The sequence below is a fragment of the Vulpes vulpes genome, unplaced genomic scaffold (genome assembly GCF_048418805.1).
Source record: "Vulpes vulpes isolate BD-2025 unplaced genomic scaffold, VulVul3 Bu000000672, whole genome shotgun sequence".
NCBI lineage: Eukaryota > Metazoa > Chordata > Mammalia > Carnivora > Canidae > Vulpes > Vulpes vulpes.
In genome coordinates, this window is record NW_027325709.1 from 1,141 (window position 1) to 29,030 (window position 27,890).

Genomic DNA, 27,890 nt, shown 5'->3' on the forward strand with positions numbered 1-27,890 from the left:
CATCAGCTCAGACTCCTTCTTTCCTATTTCTGAAGTTCCTTTATAAATATTGCTACCATCATTTAGGGAGCACAAGTATCACCATTGTTTTTCTTTAGTGCCAACTTAAACTGCAACTTTTTTTTTCCTTTTACTCTCCATACTCTATCTCTGCACAACCTCAGATGTCTGTAGGAAGTGTCTTTGTTCTTGTCTGTTTTTCTCTTCTCTCACCATCCTATCTTTACAGACCTGTTATTTCCATTTGGATTACTGCTTCCATGTCCTCACCCTGACTTTCTCAGTCTATGTACTCCTTTAAAGATTTCTGCAGCTATTTTACTCTTTAAAGCTGTTGGCTTGATTCCTTCCCTGGGGAATTTTCTTTATATCATTTTTAAAAATATGAGCCACCACTTTGTGACAGCTGGAAAGGTGAACAGGAATTCTCTATTCTTGATTATTCCTCTTATATTTTTAAAAATTTCTTCTTCTCATAGGGACATTCTCAGCCTCCAAATACCTCTGCCAAATTTCTCAGCTGTTGAGAGATTAATTTCAGCTATTACCATAGCAGGATCAGAAAAACTAACATCTTTCACATTGCATTATAGAACCTCTATTTTCCCTTGTGTGTGTGTATGTATATGTATATGTATATATGTGTGTGTGTATATATATATATATATATATATATATATATATATATATATATTTAAAAAAATCTATCAGCTCCTATCATTTTTCCAGGGATCTTTTTGGTAATACAACTATAAATGTGTGTATGTAAGTTAGCATCATTTGATCTCATATTGAAGATTGGCTTACACTTTGATTTTATTGCCAAGTATCTTGGAGTCAGAAAAACCTCAAACACTAGCCCCAGAGGGAAGGGTGGAAGTAAGCTCTGGTGGCAGTTTAATGAATGTTTACCCTTTTGAATCAAAGAGTAGTAATCCTTCCCCCCATTGATATTATCACTTACTATAGATAAGCATTTCCATTCTGTGTCTCTAATTTTCCTGCCCTCAGTCTTACCCACTGATTTATAGAATACATTATTTGCTACAATTATCATCCCATACAATGTTGCTTCTGACCAAGGCATTCACTTTACAACAAAAGAGTAAAGCAAAGGACTCATACCCAAGGGAATCACTCACCTTGTTGGGTGCCTCATTACCCAGAAGCAGTTGGTCCAGTTATATAGTGGAATGGCTTATAGAAAATACCTGGTAGAATTGAAGAAATGTTCTAAATTTTTTTTTATTTATGACCACAAATGTTTTTTTCTGTCTTAGAAAACAGATTGGAAACTCAATGGTTGAAAGTGAGAATGACTCCTTTCATTATAATCCCTCAGAACACCCTCAAAAATGATTTTGTCTCCCCTCCCTATAATTTACTGCTTTGATGGTTTACAGGTGTTCGTTTCCAAAGGCGGAATTGTTTTACAAGGGCACAGTGATGGTTTCAATGAACTCGAAATTAAAAACAAAACAAAGAAAAAAAACCTTACTCTTACTGAGTTTCTAATGCAACCAAATTAATAGGTAAAGGCCAACTGTTTGTAGTTACAATCTTAATAGTAAGGTGCAATATAATTTCTGCTACACAGTAGAAGCAGAGAGGATTATGTTTGTCCAACTCATGGGTTCTCAAGGCCACAGCAATCAAATATCAAACATAGCATGATATTTAAGGAGTCAAAGTTTGAATCACCTTACTAAGCAGAGTATCACAAACTTTTGAGGCACTGACTGAGTATAAATGGAACATAGCGTGGAAAGTGAAAGAAACAAGTTTTAAATAGCAACTAAATACCAGTTGTTAAACAAAGACTAGACAAATAATCATATTGTCTTCATTGTTCTGTATCTTATCAGTTGCCTTTTTTAAAGCTTTTCTTTTCTCAGCACGCCATGACTACATTGGTCAGTAGAACTTGCGATTCTTGATCTCAGGATTGTGAGTTCAAGCTCCATACTGGGTATGGAGTATACAATAAATAAATAAACAAGTAAATAATATGAATTTAAAAAGTGAAGACTTTCTTTTTTTCTGCACAATTTTTATAAAGGGTTGAGGGAATGACTTATTAATCAGTCTTTACAGGTTATAGAAGGGGGTTTGTGATTACACTAGAAAAGAAATAAAGACTATCTAATGCTATATATAGTATAACATATGATGAGGATTTCAGGAAAAGAGCAAACACATTGTCACTTGCACATCATCTTTGTCAGTCACATGATCTTGTTGCCATTGTTTGGGAGATAAGCTTGAATAGAAGGCTGTGTACTGGCACTGAGGAAAAGGATTGTTGGTACTCAGAACCATTCTCACCACCTTCCGTGCTCTCTCCTATAGCTTAGAAGCATGTCTAGAACACAAATTTCCCAGGGTGCTTTGTGGCAGGGCTTTGGTTTAGATTATAATAATATGAGTGACTGTTAGATCTGGAAGGCAGAAGTGAAACAGTTCTATTCTTCCTTTTGCAGCAGAAAGCAAAAGCATGGATATGGTGAATGTGAGAATTTTTAGTGTCTGCTGGCCATTAAGAATCATTCTCTTCAGTGTTACAGCCTGCCCTGCAGCAACCAACAGCAGTGACTTCCCGTACCTTTTGAGCAGGGTTGGAAATAGGAACTTCATAATTCCCCCAAAGCTATCAACAAACCTGAGATCTATTGGTGGTATGCCCTGACCTTTTACTTCTCAGTCCTTTCAACAGATTTGTAAGCACTTAATTTGCTGTGCTAAACTCTAAATTGCTTGCAATATTTAAAGAGGTTTATGTTATCCTAATAGAACCATCAATGACAAAAGGTTATACATAAAGTGAATGAGGATTTATAAAGATTTATAAAATAATACTACATGGACTTCTATGCTCATTTAAATAACACTATGCATGTAACAAAATAATTTCTAGTAAATAAAGGGCTCTTAATATCAGTAATCAAATAATATCAATAAATAAAAGGCAAACATCTACAGAGAAATTAGACAAAAGTTGTTAAGAACCAGTACTTAAGAATGCGGTCATTGCTATCCCCTGCTAATTTCTTCTCTGAAAATCCAACTCAACAAAAATAGGCCAAAAAGCAAACCAAAAAAAAAAAAAAAAAAAAAAAAAACCTCACAGAAAGAAACAACAACAAAACCAACAAAGGGGAATAGATAAAGCATCCATATAATGTTACTTTAAGAAAAGGGGTAATAAAAAAAAAAAAAGAAAAGGGGTAATAGGAAAACTTCCCAACAGAGAAAAAACATGGAAGAAAACCGAGACATTAAAGCAGATAAAATTTGAATCCAACACTCCCAACATTAACACAAAAATATTAAATATGTAATCACAACTTTTACAAAAAAAAAAAAAAAACACTAAGCACACAGGAAAGAATGGCCAGTAAAGAGGAAGATAAATAGGAAGAAAAGAAACAGAACAGTAGGATACATAGAAAAGTGAAATGAGAAAAATTAACAAAAGGAAACTAAATTCAAATAAGTAGTGAACAAGTAGTAAAGAAAAGACAGGAACCAAATATATAACATGTGCAAAACTGAATATGTGAAGGAGAAAATGAAATAAACAAATGTTCCGTTGAGTTTATTAGGAAAGATCCATTTGGCTTCTTGGTGAAAAAGAGTATGTCACTTATAAAGGAAAGGAAACAAGACAGATAAATTGAAAATGAAGGTCCAGGTAATCACTTTGGCTGCAATATTCATTGATAGAAGATCAACACTTGCAAAGAGACTCAAGGAAAGAAAATATGATACAAGGATCTTATATCCAGCAAAGTCATCTTCCAAGTATAAAGTATATAGACAAAACAGTTTTTACCGTAAAATAGCAGGATACATTTTTCATACAAGCCTTTCTGGAAGAAAGGCTATAGTTAGGTAAGAAGTGAATGGAAAGATCCTGGCAAAAGACTATTAGGGAGAATTTATTTATTTACTTATTTTTAGAGATTTTATTTATTTATTTATTCATGAGAGACACAGAGAGAGAGACAGAGGGAGAAGCAGGCTCCGTGCAGGGAGCCTGATAAGGAACTGCAGGATAGTGCCCTGGGCGGAAGGCAGGCGCTAAACCGCTGAGTCACCCAGGGATCCTCCAGTGGAATGAATTTAATATATTCAACTAAAAATTGAAACCATAAAAACCAAGGCAGGAATAGGAATAATAGGATAGAATATAAATATTGGATATTCTGATAATATCAAATGAATAAAGGAAAACAAAATAATTTGGATATTAAAATAATTCTCCTTATTACCTTATGCACAATAGCTTGCAGCCAAAGGACATCTTTTAAAATGACAAATTCGGGCAGCCCCGATGGCACAGCGGTTTAGTGCAGCCTGCAGCTCGGAGTGTGATCCTGGAGACCTGGAATCGAGTCCCACGTCTGGCTCCCTGCGTGGAGCCTGCTTCTTCCTCTGCCTGTGTCTGTGCCTCTCTCTCTCTCTCTGTGTCCCTATGAATAAATAAATTTAAAAAATAAAATGATAAATTCAGGGACAAAAGCATAGATTTCATACAAAGATAAACACAAAAGGAAGATAATATTAAGTGACGGAGCAGAGGAAGGTATGAGGGAGGAAGAGAATGCAAGATTTTTTTCTCATAATGAATACAAAGGGGAGCCTAAATATTTTATTCAAAAGTCTCATTATAAAAATAATCACTTAAAAACTTACTAAATATTAGAGTAGTCATAATATATATGTATAATGTAGCTATATATGTAGATTATATATGTATAATATATCAGAAGATATATATTTATACTCAAACATAAGCACAAATATATACAAAATCTGATATAGCACATCACTTTAGAGTCACGGGAAAGAAGGAGGGAAAGGAGGAGGAGGAAAAAAGGGGGAAGAAGGAGGAAAGGGAGAGGAGAAAAATGGGGAAGAAGAGGAGAAAGAAAACAGATTAATTCCATAAATATTTTTTTTTTTATAATTGAGCTTTAATGAATAGTAGGAAACAATTCAGCATTGCTTCCACTCTCCAAGGGTAGGTTTTCTTTGTTATAAATATTGTTAAATGTTTCCCCAGGCAAGTGAAATATTTTAATGTAGAACTATAGACAAAATATAAATGAATATTGGAGGATATGTATCAATGATGAGTTTGAGAACTTGAAAATCTTTTACCTTAATATTGTCTCTCCGAATTAATTATTTAATGAATATTTTATTATTATCATAAAGAAAAAGAACTGTGTTGGAAAGGGACAGGGAAGGCAATTAGCTGTATGTGATTATTTAAAAAAGAGCAAGTGGTAGGAACATGTGAAGGTATCTTTTTATTTTGATTATTTTCACATATCTGGTTACAGAAACTATCATCTTTTCAGTGCTTCAAAATGCACTAGAATATTAGTTACTGTATACAGGCAGGATTATTTTTTTACTTGTTTGTCTTGTTTTTACAGTTTGCTGCCTTATTCCTAGCACCTAACACCATACCTGATCTGATATATGGTAGATGCTCATTGATAGTTGTTGAATGAGAGATCATTTTTGGAGAAGTGTTCTTGTATTAATTCTTGTTCGCAAAGCTAATGGAAAAGAAACTATCAGGTTAAAAACTGTTTGCTCCTAATAATTATTTTCATCAAATGAAAACACTTCCAGTCATGAGATCAACACAAGAAAGCATTTCATAGAATAAAACATGCAGCCATAAATATATGGAAAAGTTATAGTCATTGTTTATACACATACTAAAAAAATAACTCTATATTGAGTAGTATGTAACCTAAAATTAGAGAAAATAGCTGACATTTTGCTCAACGAATTATTACTTGCAATAGCCCCAATTGGGGAAACATCTATATTTTCTCATATTCTTAGGGCTTTTGACGTGTGTTGCTAAGTTGCCTATTCACCTATTGATATGTCTACAAGCACCTTACCACATATATTCCCGGAACAACTGTAAATTATTGTGCATTAAAAAATCATTTTCAGTTATGACAGCCTAGTGAACGATATCTGGTTATCAGTTGATCACAATTAACATTGGACTACATAAATGCAATTATTGATTACTTGTATTTCCTCCTTTGAAAGTTTCTAGGCATAACAGCTTTTTTCAGTTTCTCTATTACTATTTTTTCAAATGACCATTTTATCTCTTTTTTGTTTAAGGATATCAGATTTTTATTTCACTATTTTTTGGAAAATTATATTCTCTCACATTTTTTTTGCCTAAGTCTTTTGTTTTGAAATTTTATGATTTTTGACATGCAGAAATCTTATATTTATTTAAGCTAATCTTTATATATGGATATATATACACATATATATTCACACCCTTCAAAAATAATTTGTGCATATTATAATTCTTCAAAATATATCTTTGAGTAATATCTTATTTTAAAATATATTTTGAGACACATACATTATCTACATTTTGCAGTAGGAATTTAATCTCTCCAGCATCATTATTGAAACAAATTGATCCTCTACCTACAGGTGTCAACAGCTGAATATTTGCTTCACTTGCATTTCTTCTGAGGCCTTCTTTGGTGTTCCATTGATTCATTTTTTTGAGAATGTATAGTGCATTGCTCTTACTCATTTTTATTTTTCTGATGTTAGAGATAAAAATATTCAATTGTCATTTGTTAAATAAATCATTACATTCAATGGTTCAAAAATGTTTCAAACTAATTGAGAAGCTGTACATTTAGAATTGTTACTTCCACCCAATCCTCACTCATCTTGAGACCACTACATTACTATGTTTTTGTTATTATATTACTTTTTCTTCACACAAATAAAGCAAACAGGAATATGTACTTATATTTCTTCCTCTTACAAAAAGTTGACAATCCATAGAGAGTGTTCTTCAGGTAACGTAGCATTATAGCCTGCAATTTTTCTGTATCTGTGTGTTTAAACCGCAGTTTATTTAACTTGTTTTTATTTGTGGAAGCTTTAATAGTTTCTAGTCTTCTGCTGTTACAAATGATGTAACAGAGAAACACTTTACAAATGGACTTTATTATTGTGCAGATGTATCTTTACTATAAAACATGCAAGGTAGTACTCATATGTCAAAATTTTCATTACTTAGTCTAACGTATTCATGGTTTTACGTCAGAAAATTTGGAGAGCTGGTATTGGGAGGGCAAGTCTTCTTTATCCTGAGAAAATCTGGCCTTAGCTGCGGCTAAGTTAGAGGAAAATAAAGCATGGAGAATTTACTACAGTTCTGAACTGCCTCTGCTTACAAATGATACATGGCACCTCTTATTATAATCTGTTGGCTGGAATCAAGAACATGCCCACCAACCCAACACTAAAGAAGTAGGTTGAGAAACATTTCAAAGTACATGGAAAATGCAAAATTACTTTCTGTACAATGGTTAAACCAAATAGAACCAAATAGTCCTTTGCTTATTTCTTCCCACACATTCTGCCAAACAGAAGCAAATCTCTATCCAGTAATTGTACCCAATGAGAATCTCATGTATTTTTCAAACTACTAGCATAAAACAGGCACACTCAAGAGGTAACTGGAAAAAGTCTAATGAGAGAGAGTTACACAAGGTGGTATTTATACAGGAGTTGGGATGATTAAGGGAAATGTAAAGAACGGTGAAGCGCCTGCCCTGAACATGAAGCAGCAGCAAGCAATCAATGCGTCTTTTACCCCTTAGACGTGAAGGGATAAAGAAGGGAACGGCTATCAGAACGCTCTTAGAAGTACAGTTGTGTAATGCATGACCAGAAGCTGTGGACAGTAGTAGAGAAATACACATGTTTAAAAACAAAACAATACAAAAACACCACCACCAACAATAAAAAACACACAAACCCTCAAACGAGCAGAGAGAAACACAGAGAAATAAGAAACCTGATATGTATCTCTCTTTCATCTTCCTCTAGCGTCCGATGTGTGCATTCCATGGGCTGATCACAACTAGCAGCAGAGGCAAGACAACCAGATTGATGAAGTCCATGGAGGTCAGCCTCTGCGACACAGCAGGATTGGGATGGGGGGAAGGTAAGTCTGGGATGAGCAAATAGGGAATATCCAGTTCATCACAAACCCTCAGGTAATGTCACATAGTTTCTTCATATGTTCAAATGTGGTTCCTTTGAGTCCGGAGCTCAATGGTCTAAAATGACAGGGCATCAGCTTTCATCTCTCCATAAATTCATGCAGAAAATGCATGGTAGATCAAAGGCAGGATTACTACATTCACTAACAGGCAAATATATCAAGCACTTGTCCACAGAAATTTTGGAATTCCTGCTGGGAAGACAGAGTGAAGCTGTTCTATCCTGGGGAGTTCTCCTTTGTCTCTAGCAAGAGTGCGAGGAGATACATAAAACAAGCAAATGTGATAATGTAGATTCTCTGTGTAATATAAGTGCCTGACATGAAGCTTTTTGTTGTTGATGGTGGTGTTGTATGAGCGGTTGACATTAGGTTTTTTTTATGGCCAGGAAATTTTTATTAAAAGACAGTCATCTTGAATAAATATATTATTAGTTCTGTGACCCAACTACTAGCAAAACAACCAGGCATGGAATTAGGCCACCCCCGCCATGAAGTTTCCTTTCGCAAAAAAGCCTTAGTTAACTGAGATACTTGACAGCTTGAGGGACCCTGCTTTTACATCCCCAACCCTAATTCCTGCTCTTATGCTTTAAATTAGCTGGTGAAAAGTGAACGCATGAAACTCTATAAACACTCCACACTTGAACCCTAATAAAGGCAGAACCCCAAGTTCAGGGTTGTCTGTCTCTCTGTCCGTCCCTTTCTCTCTCCATCTTCTATGTCTCTCACCCCCTTCTCTCTACCTTGCCTTTACTCTGTGCCTTTGGCATGCCATATTCCCTCCAGGACGTGTGAGTTATAAATCTTGTTCTTCGAAGTTCCTTGATGATTTCTTGCCGAAATGTGTCCTATAACCAAAATAAAAATCATATGAGCCAGTGCAGCCACAGTATTAGCAATCTTGAAGATTCACTACAAATCCAGAATAGGCAAAGGTATAGAAACATAAAATAAATGACTGATTGCTTATGGCTTGGAAGGTAGCTGGGATCATAAGGTGGTGAAAGCTAAAGGGTACTGGATTTTTTTTTAAGGTTTTACTATTTTAGAGTAGCTTAGGTTGCCAACAAGACTGAGAGGGAGGGAGAGATCCCATCTCTCCCCCTATATCCCACACACATTATCCCATTATCAACAATCAGCCTACTTTTTTTTTTTCTACCAAAACGGTAAGCTACTTTGACACATCATAATCACCTAAAGTCTATAGTTCACCTTAGGGTTCACTCTTGGTGTTATTCATCCTATGGGTTTGAATGAATATATAATGACATACATACATCATTATTATATCATACAGAGTATTTTCGCTGTTCTAAAAATCCTCTGTGCTCTACCTATTCATTTTTCCAACCACCCCGACCCCAGCTGACTACAGATACTTTTATTGTCTCCAGAGTTTTATCTTTTCCAGAATGTCACATATTTGGAATCATGTAGCCTTCTCTATTTGTTTCTATTTCTTACTAAAATGTTAATATATATGCTAATATACTAGTACTGAAAGTTCTTCATTGTCTTTTTGTGGCTTGATAGCTCATTTATTTTTAGTGCTAGATAAATATTTATTCATTCATTCATTCATCCATTCACTCATTCACTCTTCTACTCAAGGCCATGTTGGTTTTTTCCAACTTTTGGCAAATTAAACTGAAGCTGCTATAAACATACATGTGCCAGTTTTTGTGTGGGCACGATTTTCTATTTATTTGAGTAAATACCAAGGAGAATGTGGCTAGATTATATATTAAGAGTATGTTTAGTTTTGCGAGAAACTTTGAAATTGTCTTCCAAGTGCCTGTTCCACTTTTGATCCTCACCAATAGTGTGTGAAATTTCCTCTTGCTTCCTATCCTTACTAGGACCTGGTGTTGTCAGTGTTCTGGATTTTGGCCATTCTAGTAAGTGTGTGCAGGTATCTCCCTGTTATTTTCATTTTCACTTACCTGATAACATATATTGTGAAGCATTTTTTAATACGTGTATCTGCCATTTGTGTATTATCTTTGGTAAAGTATCAGTTAAGGTCTTTGGCTTATTTTTATTTATTATTATCATTATTTTTAAAGATTTATTTATTTTTATTTTACATAAAGAGAATGTGCAAGCAGGGGGAGGGACAAAGAAAGAGGGAGAGTGAGAATCCTTAAGCAGATTCCCCACTGTGCATGGAGCCAAATGGGAGGCTTGATTCCAGGACCCCAGATTATGACCCACGCCAAAATCAAGAGTCAGATGCTTAACCAACTGAGTCACCCAAGTGCCCCTAACCTATCTTTGGCTTATTTTAAAATCGAGCTGTTTGTTTTCCTATTATTGAGTTTTAAGACTTCTTGGCATATTTAAGGGGCCCCTGAATGCTCAGTCGATTAAGTGACCAATTCTTGGTTTGGCTCAAGTCATAATCACATAGGTAGTGAGGTAGAATGGGAGCCTGGCGTTCCTTCCCCACACTGAGCCCCACCTCAGGGTCTGAGCTCAGCAAGGAGTCTTCTTGAGGATTCTCTTCCTTTGCTCCTACCCCCACTCATGCTTCCCATGCATCTTCTTTCACTCTCTTTCTTTCTAAAATAAATAAATAAATCTTGTAAATAAAAAAGAGTTCTTTGTATATTTTGGATAATGGTTTTTTATCAGGTGCATTTTTTGGAAAAAAATATTACCCATTCTGTGGCTTATCTTCTAATTCTCTGGATATTGATTTTCATTGAGCAAAAGCTTTTAAATTTAATGAAATTCAGCTTATCTTTTTTTTTTTCATGGATCTTGCCTTTGGTGGTGTGGTAAAAAGACCTTATGATAGCCAAGGTAATCTAGGTTTTCTCATATACTCTCTTCATGGAGTTTTATACTGTTCTTTTTCACATGTAGGTGAGTTATTTTTTGTAAAGGGTACAAGATTTGTGTCTAGGCCCATGTTTTTGCAGATGATTGCCCAATTTTTCAGCATCATTTTTTGCAGAGACTATCTTTATTGTATTACCTTTTCTCCTTTGTCAAAGATCAGTTGACTGTATTTATGGAGATCTATTTCTGGGATCTCTGTTTTGGCCCATTACTCTATTTGTCTGTTCTTTTGTCAATGCCACACTGCCTTGATTACTATAGCTGAGTAGTAAGTCTTAAAACCAAGTAGCATCTGCCCTCCAACTCTGTTGTTCTCCCTCAATAGTGTGTTGGCTATTCTAGATATTTTGTCTCTCCATATAAATTTTAGAATTAATTTTTGATACATATAAAATAACCTGATGGGATTTTAATTGGTATTACATTGATAGCTCCCTCTATCCCCCCTATATATATATATATATATATATATATATATATATATTTTACATTTTCATAATATTGAATCATCTTGTCCATAAAAATAGAATATATCTCCATTTATTTAGTTTTTGTTTGTTTTTTTGTTCATCTAAGTATTTCATTTTTTTACTTATTTATTTGTTTATTTATTCAGAGAAAGAGAGAGAGAGAGAGAGAGAGAGGCAGAGACACAGGTAGAGGGAGAATCAGGCTCCATGCAGGGAGCCTGATGTGGCACTCGATGTCGGGTCTCCAGGATCAGGCCCTGGGCCGAAGGTGGTGCTAAACCACTGAGCCACCTGGGCTGCCCTAAGTATTTCAATTTTGAGACTGTTAATGTAAATGTTATTGTGGGTCTTTTTTTTCCAATTTTTTATGTAAATTACAGTTAACCATTCAATATTAGTTTCAGGTTCAGAACCTAGTGATTCATCACTTACATACAATACCCCATGCTCATCAAAAGTGGTCTCCTTAATACCCATCCCCCATGTAATGCATCCCCTGCTCACCTGGGAAGAGTGATCATCAGTTCCTTCTATGTAGCTAAGTGTCTTTTTCCTGGTTTGCCTCTCTTTTACCCCCTGTTCATCTGTTCTGCTTCTTAAGTTCCATATATGAGTGCAATCATAAGGCATTTATCTTACTTGACTGACTTACTTTGCTTAGCATAATACTCCATAGCTCCATCCACGTTGTTGCAAATGGAAAGATTTCATTCTTTTTATGGCTGAGTAATATCCCATTTATTTATATATACACATTTGCTTATCTATTCATCAGTCGATGGCATTTGGGCTCTTTCCATAATTTGGCTATTGTTGATAGTGTTGCTATAAACACTGGGGTGAATGTATCCCTTCGAATTAGTATTTTTATATCCTTTGGGTTAATACACAGTAGTGCAATTCCTTGATCATAAGGTAGTTCTATTTTTAACTTTTTCAGGAAATTCTGTACTATTTTTCAGAGTGGCTATACCGGTTTTCATTTCCACCAACAGTGTGAGAGGTTTCCCCTTAAAATACAACATCCATTCATAATAAAAACCCTCAGCAAAGTAGGGATAGAGGGAATCTATATCAATATCACAAAGGTCATATGTGAAAAACCCGCAGCTAATATCATTGTCTGTGGGGAAAACAGAGCTTTTCCTCTATGGTTAAAAACAAGACAGTGTGGTCCACTCTCACCCATTGTTATTTAACATAGCAGTGGAAGTCCTACCCTCAACAGTCAGACAGCAAAAAGAAATAAAACACATCCAAATTGGCAAGGGAGAAATCAAACTTTCACTATTTACAGATGACATCATACTCTATACGGAAAACCTAAAAGACTCTACCAAAAAGTTGCTAGAACTGGCACGCAAGTTCGGTACAGTCACAGGGTAGAAAATCAATATACAGATATCTGTTGCATTTCTATACATCAATAGTGAAACAGCAGAAAGAGGAATTAAAGAATTGATTCATTTACAGTTGCACTCAAATCCATAAGATATTTGGAGTAAACTCAACGAAAGAGGTGAAAGTCCTGTATTCTGAAAACTATAATATACTGATGAAAGAAACTAAAGAGGATGCAAAGAAATGGAAAAACATTCCATGCTCATGGATCAAAAGAACATATATTGTTAACATATCTATACTACTGAAAGCAATCTACATATTTAATACAATTCCTATCAAAATACCACCAGGATTTTTCACAGTGCTAGAACACACAATCCTAAAATTTGTATGGAACTAGAAGAGACCTTGAATAGCGAAAGCAATCTTGAAAAAGAAAAACAAAGCTGCAGGCATCACAATTCTGGACTTCAAGCTGTATTACAGAGCTGTAGTGATTAAGACAGTGTGGTACTGGCACAAAAACAGACCAAAATCAGTGGAACAGAGTAGAGAACCCGGAAATGGATTCTGACAACTATATGGTCAGCTGATCAACAAAGCAGGAAAGAATACCCACTGGAAAAAAAGTCACTTTAACAAAAAATAGTGCTGGGAAAACTGGACAGCAACATGCAGAAGAATGAAACTGGACCACTTTCTTACGTTCAAATGGATTAAAGATCTAAATGTGAGATCTGAAACCATCAAAATCCAAGAGGAGAACACAGGCAGCAACCTTTTTGACACCAATTGTAGCAACTTCTTATTACATATGTCTCCTGAAGGGAAAGAAAAACAAAAATAGACTATTGGGATTCATCAATGTAAAAAGCTTTTGCACAGTGAAGGAAACAATCAACAAAACTAAAAGGCAACCTTGTAGAATAGGAGAAGATATTTGTTAATGACATATCTGATAAAGGGTTAGTATCCAAAATCTATAAAGAACTTATCAAACTCAACACCCAAAAAATGAATCATCCAGTTAAGAAATGAGGAGAAGACATGAATGGACATTTTTCCAAAGAAGACATAGAGATGGCTAACAGACTCAACATCAATGAAAACATGCTCAACATCAATCATCAGGGAATTACAAATCAAAAGTACAAAAGATCTCATTTCACACCTGTCAGAATGGCTAAAATTAACAACATAGGAGACAAGTGTTGGCTAGGCATTGTGTTTTTAATTTCAAATTCCACTTGTTCATTGCTGGCATGTAGGAAATCAGTTGACCTTTGTATATTAACCTGTCATTCTGTAGCCTCGCTATACTCATTTAATAGTTCCAGAAATATTTTTGTTGAATTTTCAGACTTCTACATAGATAGGTGTGGAGTGAAGAGAAATTAAGAAAAATGGAGTGCTTTGGCATGTTTCAAAATGGTTTCTCTTCCCCTTCCCTGCTGTAAGCCCCAGGGAATTTTTTTAATAGTATTTATTGTGGGAATCTGATGGAGCTCCTAGAAGTGAGTCTAACAGTATTGTGGGAGTTTCTTCTATGACTAGATCCCCTTGGAGTTTTTAATCCCCAGAGTTGCTTGCTCTGAGACTCCAGAAATTCAAGTTTTCAAGTACAAGTACAGTTCAAATTTTCATCTCAGGCCTGGTTCCTACAGGTGTTTCCGCTTGTGAGTGTCTGCTCCAGGTAAGCTATGACTCCCTCCTGTTATTCATTCACCTTTCTATATATCCAATCTTGGGATCAGTGATTTTTCCTGTGTCTTCCCCCTCTTAAAGATCTGAGAAGAGTTGATTTTTAAGTCTATTCAGCTTGTTTACTTGTTGTTAGGACAGAGAGTTGACTTCTCAGCTTCCTATGTGCAGAACTGTAAATCACAGTTCCAGTAATGAAAATGTTCTAAAATCGTGGAGATGGTTGTACATATCTCTGAATAGGAAAAGACCAATGAATTGTACATTTTAAATGGGTGAATAGTGTGGTATGTGAGATATGGCTCAACAAAGTTGTTAAAAAATATTTGGATTCTAAACAATATAAATGTTTTGTATGCCTGTGTCCCTGAGGTGTTATACCAGTCTTTCTAGAGAATATGTGCAAACGTTGTGATTTATGGTGAACACCTGTTCTCCTGGGTTTCTGGAGCCTCAGAAACTGGTCTTGTAGGCAATGGCTATATACCTACGTGGTGGACCACCAATAAAAGCCTTGGTGTTGTAGGCTCAGGTGACCTCACTGGTAGACAATACTTCAAACAGGTTTCCTCATCTTGTTGCTAGGGAAATTAACCATGTCCTCTACTGAGGGAGAACTTTCGGGAGCTTACATCTGGATTCCTTCAGACTTTGCCCCATGTACTATTTTCCTTTAATCATTTTGCTTTATAAAAAATCACTTTGCTTTTTGTCCATTTGCTGTAATAAGCCATAATTATGTGTACAAGAACTTCTGAGCCCTGTGGGTTCTAGCAAATCACTGAATCTGGTGATAGTCTTGGAAACCTCTGACATAGCTGCTTCGGGAAAGTCTTATGTAGAGATCAGCAGCCCTCTTCCTTATCTGGAACACGTAGGAGCAAAGATTGTAAAGATGTGAAAAGGGAGTGTGTAGAAAACTCATGCCTATCTTTAATCCTCACTTGAAAGTGACACAGAGATTGGGAATTATAGGGTTCCTCACTGCTGGACAGGGCATCTTGGCAACGTAAGGTAAAATATGAACTCTGGTGAGTGATGCTGCAGGCAGGCAGGTGCGCTGCTCCCTACACTTAGCCTCCCCCCGCCCCCTGCCCTCTCTCCCTTTGCTGCTGAGAGCGTTGGAGAATGTGCTGCAGCTGGTGCGTGGGCAGGTGCAGCCACCATCTGCTCTCGGAGTCCGCATGCGCACAAGCACCTCGCACCCAGGATCTGGCCCAGGCCCCACGGATCCCAGAACCTGCCGGGGACGTGGCTAACCCCGCCCCCTCGCGGTGGCGATTGGCTGAACCGTTCCTGAGGGCGAGGCGCGGTCAAGGCGGGCGAGGGTCTCCCCTGTGAAGTCGGGGCGAGACGTGTCCAAGGAGGTGAGACCGTGGGAGGGGTGTGGGCGGGGGTCGGGTCCTCCCTGCCCCAAGGGTCCTTGAGAAGCCAGTTGGTTTCTCCCGGCGCTTGTCTCCTCCCACCGCCTCCTCTCATTGGCCAGGCCCGGGAGGCGGGTGCGCTCCCATTGGCCGGGGGCTGTGTCTGTCCCTGCCAGGGTGGGGGCGGGGTCTCCGCCGCGCTGAGCTTGCCCTTGGGTCTGGCGCTGGGTAGAGCTGCTGCCGCCGCCGCCGCCGCCGCCGCCGCCGCCGCCGCCGGTGCCTCTGCTGCTGCTGCAGCTCGAGCATCCGGGAGCCGCCGCCGCCGGTGCGTCTGCTGCTGCTGCTGCTGCTGCAGCTCGAGCATCCGGGAGCCGCCGCCGCCAGCGCTGCGTCCACCGCCGCCGCCTCCCCTGCCAGGACCCCGAGACACCCCGAGCGCGAGCGGCGGCTGCTGCTTGCCTGCGCCCCCTCTGCCCCCCCTCCCTTCCGTGACCTGCCCACCCCTGCAGCCCTCGCCTGCACCTTCTCCAACACCCCGGATTCCTGCACCACCTGCTCGGGCAGCCCCGGCGGGCTCTGGGACTTGCGGTGCGAGCCGAGGGGAAGGCGAGCTCCGACCCGGTGCCTGCCTGACGGGCTGTCGCGGCTGCACCACCACCAGCAGCAGCAGCAGCAGCAGGAGACACTCTTCCGCCCACCGCAACCCCATTCTGCGGGTGCGTCGCAGCTGCCGCTTCTGCTGCCTCCAGTCCGGGTCCGAGGGTTCGAGCACCGCAGCGGGGACCGAGGGTCCAGCCAGGAGGACGCCGGCGGCCCCTGCACTCTGGGGCCCCCGTCACCAGCATCTTCTCGCCCCCTCGTTCCTTCCCAGCCCCTTAGAGAAGGGACCGTGACCTGGAGACGCGGCGCCGTCCTCCGCTTCTACAGCGTCTGCGGGCTCCTCTACCAGGTCATCCCCGCCCCGCCGAGGGAGCATCAGCTTCACGCCCTTCCCCATCACGCCCACTGCACCCCGCATTTCCACTCTGCCCCTTCCAGTCCCCTAGTCCCCGGCGATGTGCACCCCCCCCCCTACTCCCCGGTGCGGCAGGGGCGGCGGCAGTTGGCTCCAGCCCTCGGGTCTCCGGCCCTGGCTCAGCCTTGCGCTCCCAGCAGGCAGCCCCGTGCGCGGCCCCTTCCGCCTCTTCACCCACCTGAGCTGCCTCCATCCCTCACTCAGTCCCCGCCAGCAGCACCCCCCACCCCTCCCGCCTTCCGGCGGGCACTTGGCGCCTTCTCTGAACATCACACCCTCCCACCCACCCCCACCGGCCACCTCCCACATCACGCTCCTGACCCGCCCTCTCCACCCTCCTCCTCGCTCTCACCTCCCCCTTTCCGGGTCGCCTTGCTCTTTTCTCTGCTTCCCACCATCACATCCGTGTGTCTTTGAAAAGTGAGTGAGAGCCTGGGAGCGAGCTACGGAGACGGCGAGAACAGCAGCAGCGGCAGCGCCATGTGCACTGCAGTGACATCCCCGGGGGCAGGTGTGTCGTGAGACGTGTCATGCACCTCCGAAAGGAGAGGAGACTGTCTGGGATGTAAAAGAGCGAGAGAAAGGAAGAAGGAAAAGAAAAAGAAAAAGGGGGTAAGGAGAGAGAGAATAAATCAAGAAATAAACAAGGGAAAGGGGAAGGGAAAAGTTAAAAGACTCAAAGCTACTTTATCAACAAGCCTGTTTTTTAAAATTAATCAGCCTGTCTGGTTTTCTTTTCCTCTCTGTTCTTTTTTTTTGTTTTCCTTTTTTCTTTAAGCAAAGAAATCTACGCACCTAAGCAGTTACTTTACTGCGAAGGGATTTCCCCTCGGATTCCCGACCTCTCTATGGCTCTGCTCCTGCCGCTTCTTTCCGTCATTAATATTGTCCTTTCACGTGCAATGTACGAACCCCTGCGACCGCGGTGGGGGGAACCGCACAAAACGCTGTTATGATGCAAATCACTGGGTTTGGATGCAGAGCGGCTGGGGAACCGGGGTGCACTTTTCCTCAGATCCTCCCTCTTGCAGGAGGAGGAGGGGGCCCTGTGGAAGGGGAGGAGGACGCGGGTGATGAAGTGAATGGCCATGTGCGGAGTAGGAGGGCGTGGGGAGAGCGCACTTGGGGGGTGGTGAGGCGGGGGCGGCAGGCCAGGGCTGGGGGGGCCGGGCCGGGGGGAGGAAAGTTGTTGCTTTGAAGAGAGGAGTCATACAGGGATGCGGGAGTGAGATACAGGAAGGATGGATGGGAAATGATGGACTATAGGATTTTCAAAGCTAGGTGACTCTTGATTTCTTGCTAAATCTTTGCCCACCTCTAACCCCTCTGTCGTCATTTCTGTAGTTGTGGGAAGGATAAGTTGATCAAATGTATTTGTCCCTTGGTAAAATGAATCTGGAAGTAAGACACAAGTAGACCGCAGGCGTGCAAAACCCAATTGGCCTTTGGAGGATTTAAATGAGGTCAATGAACCGTCTTTCAGCAAGTCCTTGGAATGCATCCTGCCTCCTATCTTGCAGGATATGGACTGGGATGGATTTTATTTATGCATATTTATGATGTGAAGGAAAACAGAGTGGACAGAGTTTTTCTGAATTAACTAACTGACCTTGCGGAGGTATTTCTTACCATCTTTTTTGTGTTTTATGTTAAATGTAAATTCCAGATATGAAATGTGCCAGCATCCCCGAGAAAGCCGGCAGCCTTCTCCCTGCTTACGCTGCCTCCTCCCATTTCCCACCATTCGCACTCCCACCTTCTCACAAGTACCCCGGGAGGCTGACACATCACTTGGGTCTCTAATCCATGCTGAAACGTGTTCCTAGATGCCCTATTTCACCTCTCAGTAACTTGCATTTCTCAACTCTGCATGTGTGTGTGTGTGTGTGTGTGTGTGCGCGCGCGCGCGCGTGCTCTCTACGCAGGGTAGTGGGAGTGTGATGTGGGGAAATCAGTTAATTCGGTGATTGCGATGAAAACTCGACACCGCTGGATGTGTTTTCCCTGCCAATCTGTGCGTGCTGGCCCCGGCACGTCATTGCACACACTGCTGGGCTGGTGTGAGATTATTTATTATAGAGCATGTGGGCAAAGGACTGCACTTGGGGGTCGCCTCCTCTGCCTTCAACATTTCCCATGAATTGTCGATTCACTGCAGTGCAAAATAACTGTCTGCTGGTGTCTCATTCTCTCAGCCTGGAGGAGGATTTTCTCTCTCTCTACCCGGAGAGATTCCATCAGCTGCATTCTCTTTTATTAAAAACATGGGTCTCTTGTATTAAGTATGTAAGCCAATTATTTAAAAAGTGCTGCTTTTCACAGCAGATTAGAGGTGGTGGTGCAAGGGGTGTGGGCATGCCAGAGAAAATGCACCACTGCAACCCACAGCAGCACCAGCATCAGGTCCAAGTATATAAATAAATAAGCGTCCTCTACAGCAACCAGGGAGAAAGCACCAGCCCAACAGGGTCTGTGTACTTATGAGCATCTTAGATCAGGCCATGTTAAGACACCAAAGGACAGAAGAGGATTTAAAAGGAAAAAAAAAAAAAAAACTAGAGGGGGAGGGGGTGCAAAGCACCATTGGATTGTAGTCTCATGTTTATGGCTGCCTCACATTGATCAAACACTGCTCCACAGACACATCGCACTTTGTTGATATTGTCAGTTCCTGCTCAAACAAATTGCTCAGGCCTTCCTTGTTTTACTCTTGGCCAAAAACATTGCTTCAGGGTTGAGGTTGTTTCTCCCAGCATCCTACACTTTTATTAGGACTTGGTTAGGTTGTAAAATGAAAAGCTTTATTTCCTGGACACAGATTAAACACTTAGCAGGTCTTTCCTTTCCATGTGCAGAGAAAGAAGGGTGGCGGCGGAACTAGTGAGCAACTAACTGATTTTGGCTAGAGGGAGTCTGTTCTGCCTGCTGGTAGTTATGACTAGGCAAATGCTATAGGCAGCCTATAGCTTCTTATTTTTAGCTTTATCGGAACTATGGTGGTATCTGTGACTTAAGTAATACTGATCAATTAATTTAGCATTTCTATTATTATCCCCTTTCTTGCACTATGCCTTATTTTAGACAAGAAGACTCATTTGAACGTATCTTCTCTGTGTTTTATATTGTCACCAATATTTTACTCTTTCTGGGAAGCAAAATCAACCTTTTGGCTTGTTAATATGTAAAGTTAATGAGCCAGTGGTGAGAATCAAGTCAATGATAAAATAAGTTAAAAAAAATAGTACTATTCTAAAAATCTACCATTTTGTCTTCAGTGGATTCTTAGGAAATGAAAATGAATCATTAGAAGGAAATAAATATGTTTCTGACCAAAGCACAACTCGCAATGTATAGACTAGATAGACTAGACTAGATAACAAAAATTTGCTTCTGTGTTAGTTTATGGGGCATCCTTGTTTATTTTCCTCCATCACAGGTAGGGGAAAAATCTGGAATGAGGGTACAGAACAGTTTAGAGAAATGAATTTCTTTAGAAGGAGGCGTGCAAAAGCTTGCCACCTGGAACTAAAACCTCTCTTGGTTACAGAGCAGATCCAGTTCAATTGCTAACCCTGGCTGAAGCTGTGTCCCCTTTCCATGCCTGAGGGGGCACTGCAAAGATGGAGACTGTCTTGTTTAGCACAAGAAAACGGTCCTAGAAAGGGCAAAGAAGAAAGGACAAAATACAACCAGAAAATAGACATACATAGAGATTTTGTTGAGAACTTTGTTTCCTTTTTAGATTTAGTCTTACAGAAAAACACATCCAACACAAATACTGGGATTTTAGTGTTTGGTTTTGTCTTGTTTTATTTTCCATGAGATATTTTGATGAATGATCTGTTATTTTAGAAAGACTTTCAAATTGAAGGTCAATTGGACATGCATAGTACTTGCCTTAGTGAATACACTGAACATAAACTTCCCCTTACATTTTTAGAAAGTGTATTATAAAGTACAAACACACCTACATACACTTAATAAAATACTGATAACTTAATGCTTCTCAAAAGCCTCTCTCTCCCATTCATTTCCTTCTATTTGTAATAGCCTTAGTCTTGTTGAGCTCATTTCTTATGTTGAATGCAAGAACCCTATTCCTCCCTTTCTTGATTAACAACTGAAACTTTAAAGAGTAGAATCTGTACATAAGAGCCAAAGACTATGATTTAAATGGTCAAACCCCAAACACTTAGTAATTAGGAAAATCTCCCTGCAAATATGGGGAGTCTCTGGGCAGATTTTCTATCAAGATATGGAAACTTACTTCATTGTCTTCACCATTTCTACAACTATTAGAACTGTGGGAGCATAACATGACCAAAGTAAGCATTGATTGAGAGGCCTCTTTCTGCTTTCTCCCCTGAAAGATCAGATACTTGAGAACTATTTGCCCCACGTTGAAATAGTGAGATGCCATTTTTTTTTTAATGAAAAAAATTACTTGAATTACTTAAGGAGCAAATGGAAGTACAAAAATGCTGGAAGAAATGTGAGTCATGCATTTTAAAGTGACGTAAAATCAATATCAAATAATATTAATTTTCTTTTTAAAATGAGAAATCTATGGGGTATCAGATGGTTGAGACAAGTAAGGTTTATTTATTATGAAGGATTTGGGGTACATTCATAATATAAATAGACCTATCGTATTGATGTTTTATTTGATAACACTGATGTGCGTTCCACGAGATTTATTGAGAAGGCGTCCTCATTTTAATAGGCTCATTGAATAACCTTGGCAAAACCACCCAATGTGTAACAGCTGGCTTAGTAGGCTGAGGAAGTGGTGAGAAATCACAAACTGAGGAAGCCAAACTCAAAAGCTGAAGTTAGAGTTCTTTGTGGAATTGGCAGGTATTGGTTTTTTGGTCCTCCTAGAACAGCTCTAGTGCCCAATGACTACTAAACTTAAGCTTCCTGAGGGCAAGCCCTGAGCCTTTGTCATCTGTGCAATCTTCTTATTCTCAATTTAGTAGATACATAATAAATAGTGTTGGCATGAATAGGTATGTCCTAATGGACTTAAGTAGCTGCATCTCTTCATAATATGTCAGCACTTAAACTTTTTTAAGTTGTTGGACCCTGGCTCACGGGTGCCAACGTGTCCAGGTGACTCTGACCCCAGACAGGCAGATGCAATTAGCAAGAGGGTTTATTGAACGTTTGTGCAAATGGGCTCTCTGCCTCCCAGGAGGAAGAGAGCCCAATTAGCAATTACAGGCATCTTTTAAAGGTAAAAGAAAAAAAAAAAAAACCTCTTAAAGACAAAAGAACCTTGGCAGTAGCATAGCATTCAGGTTATCGATTTCTCAGGTCAACATGAACCTATTCAGGGACATTCCAATCAGGGAGTGGGGGGAAATGGTTTTCTTATCACAAACAGAATGCTTTTTGTTGCTAAAACTTCAGGAAGGCACCTGGATGGGCTGCCTCTGGATTAGGGCTGGTACTACTTAAAGGGGGGGGGGGGGTTTCTTCAGTATCTTTATAATTTGGGAGCTGTCAGGGATGGGATGTGATGTGAGGAAAAGGCAAGAGTTTGTTTTCTTTGCACTCAGTTATTTTCTCTTACCCTTTTTATGAGGGTTAAAAAGTATATTTTTGAATAAATTTTCTTAGGCTTTAACAATGATTAACGTTTCCCCTTAAAAACACACAAGCAAGATATACATTTCTGAATTTGTGATAGAGCTGAGCATCTATTCTGAATCTTCTTTTGTGCTTATGAAACTAAGTAATGAGACCCTTCCACTACACGAATAGACACAGGGCTGAAGTTGTAAAGGGATCTGCCTTAGAGAGGGCTGGCTACTAATTATTTACATTCTATTTTAGAGGTCTTTGAAGTAAATATTAAGACAGTCATTATTCAACATTTGATATAACTCTAAGTCAACAAATAGTTTTTACTTGAATCTTTAAATTATCTTTCAGCCACTTGAATGCTGAACAGGAAGCTCCAATTTAGCGATAAACAGTCATTCTGGGGGCTAGATGCAGAGGTCATTAGAGATTAGAAAATAAAAATATTTATTTTTAAATAAAATAAATATTTTATCCCATTGTTATTTTGTTTATTTTTAAATAAAATAAATATTTTATCCCACTGTTATTTTGTTTATTTTTAAATAAAATAAATATTTTATCCCACTGTTATTTTGTTTATTTTGTATTATTTTGTATTTTGCTTTGAGAAATAAAAAAATCTCAGAGCTAAGTATGATCAAGTAGTGCAAATCACTTCACATTAAGAAAGCAACAGTTCTTATTGGTCAAATTGATCCCCTAACAATTTTATGTTTTTGATGATGGCTTATTTACAGTAACGGCGCACTCATTGTTTATCTAAAGTCATCTTTGGGAATAGAGCAAGAAAGCACCTTTCCTGACAAGCATGTGCTGCCAACTGTTAAGTGTATAGCTGTTATATTGATTCAGTATGATTTATAAAAAACAATTAATTTGTTCTTATAGAGAAATATTTTTGGCTTCTTTGTTAAAAGTGTTTGCCTTTCAAAATGCAAGTGACTCCCTTAAGGTTTACTTAAACATCCAAACTCAAATTTATGGTGTGTAAAATACATTTTTACTCTCTTAATGAATTCATATTTGATGTTAGCTTGTCCTCTATCCCCTCTGGGGGAAAATGCCCATGACACCTACGTATCTTCCATTCATTCTCATACCTTATATGCCCCCTACTTTCCAATCTTAAGTAGTAGATTTAGGTTGAAATGAGAGATGGTTAGAATATTTGTGTTAAAAAGCAAACAAAAAATATACAATAAGCTTGTCTAATTGTCACTCCTTTGCTGCTCTCTATTTTCTCTTTTTTTTAATTTTTTATTTACTTATGATAGTCACAGAGAGAGAGAGAGAGAGAGAGAGAGAGAGAGAGGCAGAGACACAGGCAGAGGGAGAAGCAGGCTCCATGCACCGGGAGCCTGATGTGGGATTCGATCCCGGGTCTCCAGGATCGTGCCCTGGGCCAAAGGCAGGCGCCAAACCGCTGCGCCACCCAGGGATCCCTGCTCTCTATTTTCTATTTTGAAGTCTGAGTAACACAGTAACTCAGCTTCCTTTGCACTGTCCAGGAATATAATATCCCCCCAGTCCCGACCATACTCCTAACCTGAAAGACCTATTAAAAGTAATTAATGAGGAATGAAGAGTGGTTCAAGAAAGGGAGATTTGCTAAAGCCTATGTGCTGAATACGTACAGTTTGGGTGATTTTCCTTTTGACCTCCACAATGCATACCCCAATGTTTTAGCAAGGATAAAACTCCTATAATGTGCTTTTGCTTGTTTTTGTTATTGCTATTATTGCGTTTTGTGAGAGTTCAAACTCCTTACTTTCATAATGAAATGGCAAAAAGGAGAGGCAAGGAAGGTGAGTCAGCCAGCCAAACACACAGAAACACCTGGCAAAGCTGACTAAATTAGCATATGCTAGGGTGAGTATTTCCCTCTGTTGTTACATAATCCCTTTCTAATAGGAAATCTGTTCTCATACTTAACCCTTTCAGGAGGGTTGACATTCTCCCACTGTTATTTTGTTTATTTTGTATTATTTATTTTCTCATGAATTGTGTAAACCATCTATTGAGGGGCTTTTATGTCAAATTCTTCCCCCCCCCCCTTCAGTGTTTCTGTATACAAATGTTCCATTCTGTGCCCAACTTCAGGATTCAAGAATCAACTTTTCTATAGCTTTCACTGAGAGGATCTAATTAGCATTTTGGGCCCTCTTTACTCATGTGCAGCTTCCTTTAGAAAATGTATTAGTTCTATGAGGTTCCCCTAAGGATTCATAATACTCTAGCTTGTTACATGTACTGTGGTATTCAGTGTGCCTTAATTATGCACGTGGCCTCATTTCAAAGCCTTTTCAAGGATCATGTGGGATAGAACAGGAGTGTGGCTGTAAGTTCACCGTCATGTATTAATGTGTAGGTGGTATTCAGAGAAGGATGTTTCTGAAGGCAATTATATACCCATGACTCCAGTATAGCAAGCAGCTACATTCTACACTTACTAGTTACCCTGCCAAGGCAGAATGAAATTCACCATTGTGATACATAATACAGTATCTGTTATTTCTAAGTAGTTCTTTGGCCTGGGAATGAAATAAAATAATGAGTGAAAATGTGTATCCCTTATCTTGAATAGGGATTGTCCCTTTCACTCTCTCAAAACAAGAATCAAAAATTGTTCCTAAATCAATACTCTATTCCATAACTAGTCCGTTAACACATTTGCTGTGGTGGGATCTTCAAGTTACGCTGGTTATTATTTGAGGCTATAGATTTTTAGATAGTATTAATTGCCTTCAACTGCATGGGCTGCCAAATGTCAGTGCACTGTCAAATCTGAGACATGATTTTTTCGATTTTTGTTTTGGATGCAATTTGAACAACTGTGAAACTATATAGGGACATTGAACCCAACAGAGCAAGAGGAGAGAAAGAGAAAGAAAGACAAATGTTTTTTAAATAGGGACTTCATTTGTGGAGGGATGGTTATAAGAATTGGCTCATTTAGTACATGTCACCACTTATATGGAGGATATTTTCCTGCATTGCACGAGTTTGAAGGCATACTTATCTTAATTGTACCTTTTGACTTGCATTGGCCTATGTGTCATATCATCAGAAAACTTCAGTTTGACTTGTAAGTACACTTTTTTCTTTTATTTATGACTACTGCAATCAAAAGCATTTTGTATATACTAACTAACTTTGATATATACTAACAATTTTAACCAATTTTTGTTTTGAAGACGCGCAGAAATGGCACCTCGTAAGGGGAAGGAAAAGAAGGAAGAACAGGTCATCAGCCTTGGACCTCAAGTTGCTGAAGGAGAAAATGTGTTTGGTGTCTGCCACATATTTGCATCCTTCAATGACACTTTTGTCCATGTCACTGATCTTTCTGGCAAGGAAACCATCTGTCGTGTAACTGGTGGGATGAAGGTGAAGGCTGACCGAGATGAGTCTTCTCCCTACGCTGCCATGTTGGCTGCCCAGGATGTAGCCCAGAGGTGCAAGGAGCTGGGTATCACTGCTCTCCACATCAAACTCCGAGCCACAGGAGGAAATAGAACCAAGACCCCTGGACCTGGGGCCCAGTCAGCCCTCAGAGCCCTTGCCCGCTCAGGAATGAAGATTGGGCGGATTGAGGATGTCACCCCCATCCCCTCCGATAGCACCCGCAGGAAGGGGGGTCGCCGTGGTCGCCGTCTGTGAACAGGATTCTTCAAACTGAAAATAGTTTGAAAATAGTTTGAAAATAGTTTGAAAATAGTTTAACAGAAAATTGTTAATAAATTGCCTTTGTGTAAGCTAAAAAAAAAAACTTTGAAACTTTGTAAGCACATTATTTGAGCCACATTATTATTTGAAAGCCACATTATTATTAATGATAGTTTAAAAAAATACTGGTCTCCAGTAACTCACTGGAGTTTTTTATTAAGAAAAATTTTGGCCAACATCTGATGTGTTTAAGTAGACAAAAGAATGCCATCTGCCCTTGATATTTGAAACATTTTATTTTGTCTATGCTGTGATCTATATAACCCCTTTGTGTATTTTTATTATAGTATTTTGAATGTTTGGTATTTATCTGTCTGTTTGTTCTACTGGATTATAAACCCATAAAGTACAGGGTCTTATTCTTCATTTTATTTCAAGTGCTTAATCTAAGGTCTGGTCTGTGTCTTTTTTTTTTTTTTTTTTTTTTAATGTTTTCATTCTACTGATTGATTAGTTCTCTTCCAATCCATTTAATCCTGACACATCTCTTTACTTGGATCCAAATAATATTTAAGTATTTATGTTATAACTGCCAAAGTGCCAATACACTATTCTGAATAGAATAAATATTTGCAATGAATGTTTATTCGTATTTAAGGTACAGAGAGAGTACAAAAAAATGGCTACTAAGAAACACAAACAATTCTGAATAATGACATCCTTCACAAAACTATGAGACCATTGCTTTCAATTAGGGCAAGCAATTCGAATTTGCACTGAAAACATTCATCTCATAGCTTTGAATCTCCCTGATTTCTCCGGGCATCATAACCCCTTGTCTTTTTTTTTTTTTTTCTTTACTTATTAAAGATTTCTATCTGTAGCCCTCCAAATATTCCTGATGATGGCTTTAGGTAAACATGAAACCAAATCATCTTACTGTTCTACTTAGAGTAACCAGTATTTCCGGATAAATGTATGAACAAAGAGGAATTACAAACTGACCTTGATCTGCCAGATTATCAGTGGGGACTGACCTGCTTTTGTTATTGCCAAAGCTGTGGAGTAGATGTTCTGGGAATCTTCTCTGAAGTATGGATTCAGGGTGCACTTCACTTAACTTGACTTGGGAAGATTACATCCATTTTATTTGAAAGGCCTTTTAAAGAAAATCCTAAATGTTTTGGGGTTTTTCTTGATACTTAGTCATACTTCTGCAATTGAAGACACATGTTTGCTGTGGTTGAATTTGATTTATTTCCCTTTTAGCATTTTGAAAGACCGTGGGTGGTAGGATGGGAATATTAACTGCTTTTTGAAGAGAATTTAAATATACTTACTGGGAGCTGAACACCAAGGGAAAAAAGACTTTCTACAATTCGTAGTGACTTTAATGCCACATAAAGTGTTTTAAGAATGCTTTTTCTTAAAAGTCCCAGGGAAATATAGCTTTTCTTTAAAGCCATAGAATTTTTCTTCAAATTTAGAAAATCAATTTCTTGATATCTTTTGGATTTTTAACTGTTTCATGACTTTGGGCATCTGAAAAGGTATTATTGACTAGGCTAACGTAAGATTTACCTGATGGGGGATCCCTGGGTGGCGCAGCAGTTTGGCGCCTGCCTTTGGCCCAGGGCGCGATCCTGGAGACCTGGGATCGAATCCCACATCGGGCTCCCGGGGCATGGAGCCTGCTTCTCCCTCTGCCTATGTCTCTGCCTCTCTCTCTCTCTCTCTGTGACTATCATAAATAAATAAAAAATTTAAAAAAAAAAGATTTACCTGATGGAAGGTGCTGAAATCACTCT

At 39.2% G+C, this 27,890-nt stretch overlaps 2 protein-coding genes and 1 long non-coding RNA gene across 5 annotated transcripts; 2 read left to right on the forward strand and 1 right to left on the reverse strand.

Moving 5' to 3' along the window:
* Positions 1–5,292: 5,292 nt before the first annotated feature.
* Positions 5,293–17,318, reverse strand: LOC140596691 (uncharacterized). Its single transcript, XR_011998593.1, has 2 exons — positions 17,180–17,318; positions 5,293–8,934 (listed from the first exon to the last, which is right to left on the reverse strand). It is a non-coding gene; the product is annotated as an uncharacterized lncRNA (long non-coding RNA).
* On the forward strand, positions 15,045–17,543 carry LOC140596688 (uncharacterized). The gene is made up of 3 exons (XM_072745186.1): positions 15,045–15,108; positions 15,750–16,761; positions 17,249–17,543. Exons 1-2 carry the CDS (start codon positions 15,045–15,047, stop codon positions 16,703–16,705), a joined length of 1,020 nt encoding a protein of 339 aa, XP_072601287.1. The 3' UTR covers positions 16,706–16,761; positions 17,249–17,543.
* Positions 15,666–26,532, forward strand: LOC140596690 (small ribosomal subunit protein uS11). 3 transcript variants are annotated; one of them, XM_072745187.1, is made up of 3 exons: positions 17,302–17,439; positions 17,606–17,731; positions 25,611–26,532. In XM_072745187.1, exons 2-3 carry the CDS (start codon positions 17,676–17,678, stop codon positions 26,074–26,076), a joined length of 522 nt encoding a protein of 173 aa, XP_072601288.1. In that variant the 5' UTR covers positions 17,302–17,439; positions 17,606–17,675; the 3' UTR covers positions 26,077–26,532. The 3 variants fall into 3 exon arrangements, with proteins under 3 accessions (XP_072601290.1, XP_072601289.1, XP_072601288.1); XM_072745189.1 differs by lacking the exons at positions 17,302–17,439; positions 17,606–17,731 and adding an exon at positions 15,666–15,815; XM_072745188.1 differs by lacking the exon at positions 17,606–17,731 and having other exon boundaries at positions 17,298–17,439.
* The last annotated feature ends 1,358 nt before the right edge of the window (positions 26,533–27,890 follow it).

Bases quoted from the DNA above. Each gene is read 5' to 3' on its own strand.
- LOC140596688 (XM_072745186.1), top strand. From the start codon at position 15,045: ATGTCCTCTACTGAGGGAGAACTTTCGGGAGCTTACATCTGGATTCCT. The intron at 15,109-15,749 runs GTACTATTTTCC...ACCGTTCCTGAG, and splicing joins TCCTTCAGACTTTGCCCCAT to GGCGAGGCGCGGTCAAGGCG.
- LOC140596690 (XM_072745187.1), top strand. From the start codon at position 17,676: ATGGCTCTGCTCCTGCCGCTTCTTTCCGTCATTAATATTGTCCTTTCA. The intron at 17,732-25,610 runs GTACGAACCCCT...TTTGTTTTGAAG, and splicing joins ATTGTCCTTTCACGTGCAAT to ACGCGCAGAAATGGCACCTC.